Source organism: Scylla paramamosain, chromosome 43, assembly GCF_035594125.1.
Source record: "Scylla paramamosain isolate STU-SP2022 chromosome 43, ASM3559412v1, whole genome shotgun sequence".
NCBI lineage: Eukaryota > Metazoa > Arthropoda > Malacostraca > Decapoda > Portunidae > Scylla > Scylla paramamosain.
Window position 1 is genome coordinate 9,117,284 of NC_087193.1, and position 1,903 is coordinate 9,119,186.

Genomic DNA, 1,903 nt, shown 5'->3' on the forward strand with positions numbered 1-1,903 from the left:
GACGAAATACTGGTACGTCATTCGCCGGAAACAACTGCCACGGACAGATGCGTCCAAGTGGCGCGATACTCCCAGGAAAGCATCTTGCGCGACGCTCAGTGAACAAACGCACCACCACACTGCAACAACACGCCCCACTGCTCCTTGTATATCCCCGAGGACCCAAAACATCGCGTGTACTGCTCATCGAAATATCCTGGCGATTTTTTTATGTATCTATTTGTTTATTTATTTATTTTATCATTATTATTTTATTTATTTATTTATTTTTATTTATCTATTTATTTATTTATTTTTATTTTTTTCATATCTGCCAGGAACTGCGACAAGCTTCACGTGGCAATGTCAAGAGAAATCCGCCTAACGAATATTTGTACAAATGATAGATGTGCAAATTCACACAGAGGTCATTCCTGTGTTCCTGACAAATGCTGGAGTTTCTCAGGGTAGAATTTATACTCCCAAAAGCAGAACTCCACCTTAGGATATGTAGCGGCTCGTGTTTATGCTTTGTGTAGAGGTTTCGATCTTACGTCAAGCTGCTGTGATTCTGCTGCTCTTGGGTTCTAAGTGTGTATTTTGTTTTTGTTTGTTTGCCTGTCTGTTTGTTTGTTTTTTTTTTTTTTGTTTTTTTGTGCCGTGATGGCCAACAAGAATAAAACAGAAGCACGGGGAGAGAAGTGTTGTGTTTTCTGCGGCAAGACGACAGGCGTGCAAGATTCAGCAGCCAGTAGACGCGGGCAAAATACGCAGCTGATGCCACAAAATTAGCGTGTTTCGGGTTCAAAACGTAGAAACTTTCTGAATAGTGAGAAATACTGTTCATACATCCCAACATTATTTATGCCGGAAAAACGAAATATGACATTGTTCTTGCGGTGGCAAATTTCAAATAATTTAATCTCTTCATCCTGCAACGAAAATATAGCGAAAATGTAAAGATCGTATCGCAGTGATAAAAGGAAAACAGATGAGAAATTGAATAAATAAATGAATAAATAAGTGAATAAGTATATCTACCAAGGAGGAACATAAATGAAGAAGTAAAGAGTGTATCACTGATAAAAAAAAATAAATAAATAAATAAATAAATAAATAAAAATCTAAATAAGTAAATAAGATGATCTACCAAGGAGGAACACACCACCACCACCACCACCACCACAACAACAACAACAACAACAACAACAACGGAACACCAGCCAATCATCTTGCATTATCACCGTCACGTCGTTCATTTTAATCTTTCTATTCCTCGCTAACAACCTGACAACCTAACAAGCCGCAATAAGTCTGGCCGTGGGGGTCTTGATGGGGGAATTTGGGAGGGGGGAGGGGAGAGAATTTACAGAAAAGTAGGCCGTGAGGAGGGATATTCATGCACACATTACTTTTCCTTACAAACAACTGCGCCTTGGGAAAATATTTAAAGGGCCGATTGTTACTGTAGAAATTTTTAAGGATAGGGTTTCCACACCCAACGAAAACAGCTTTAGAGAGAGAGAGAGAGAGAGAGAGAGAGAGAGAGAGAGAGAGAGAGAGAGAGAGAGAGAGAGAGAGAGAGAGAGAGAGAGAGAGAGAGAGAGAGAGAGAGAGAGAGAATACAGCAGCAGTCAAAAGTGACGCTGTGCCTCTGAGTTCAAAAGAATAAAGAAAATCAGCAACATTCCAAGAAAACTTGAAAAAAGTGTTGATGTTTTGGAGAAGAGAATTGTGGAACGAATTCCAGAAAAAAAAAAAAATAGAAGCATTTTTTTTTCTTTTTTTTTTTTGTGTTAAGAAAAAAAATGTAAGCAAACCCACAAAATAAGAAAAAAATGCTGTTGTCTTGTAATTCATGCGATAAAACTTTTAAAAAAACGGCAAAACAAAAACAAATAAATAAATAAAACAAAGCACAGTA

General features: G+C 37.8%; 1 protein-coding gene across 1 annotated transcript in view; it reads left to right on the plus strand.

Moving 5' to 3' along the window:
• LOC135093586 (nucleolar protein 58-like) overlaps window positions 1–484 on the plus strand; it is a 28,131-nt gene extending 27,647 nt beyond the window's left edge. Inside the window, exons 7-8 of the mRNA XM_063992978.1 lie at window positions 1–12; window positions 446–484. The exon at window positions 1–12 is cut by the window's left edge and continues 159 nt beyond it. Coding sequence (XP_063849048.1) covers window positions 1–12; window positions 446–484 — 51 coding nt within the window. The remainder of the gene's footprint in view (window positions 13–445) is intronic.
• Window positions 485–1,903: the final 1,419 nt, after the last annotated feature.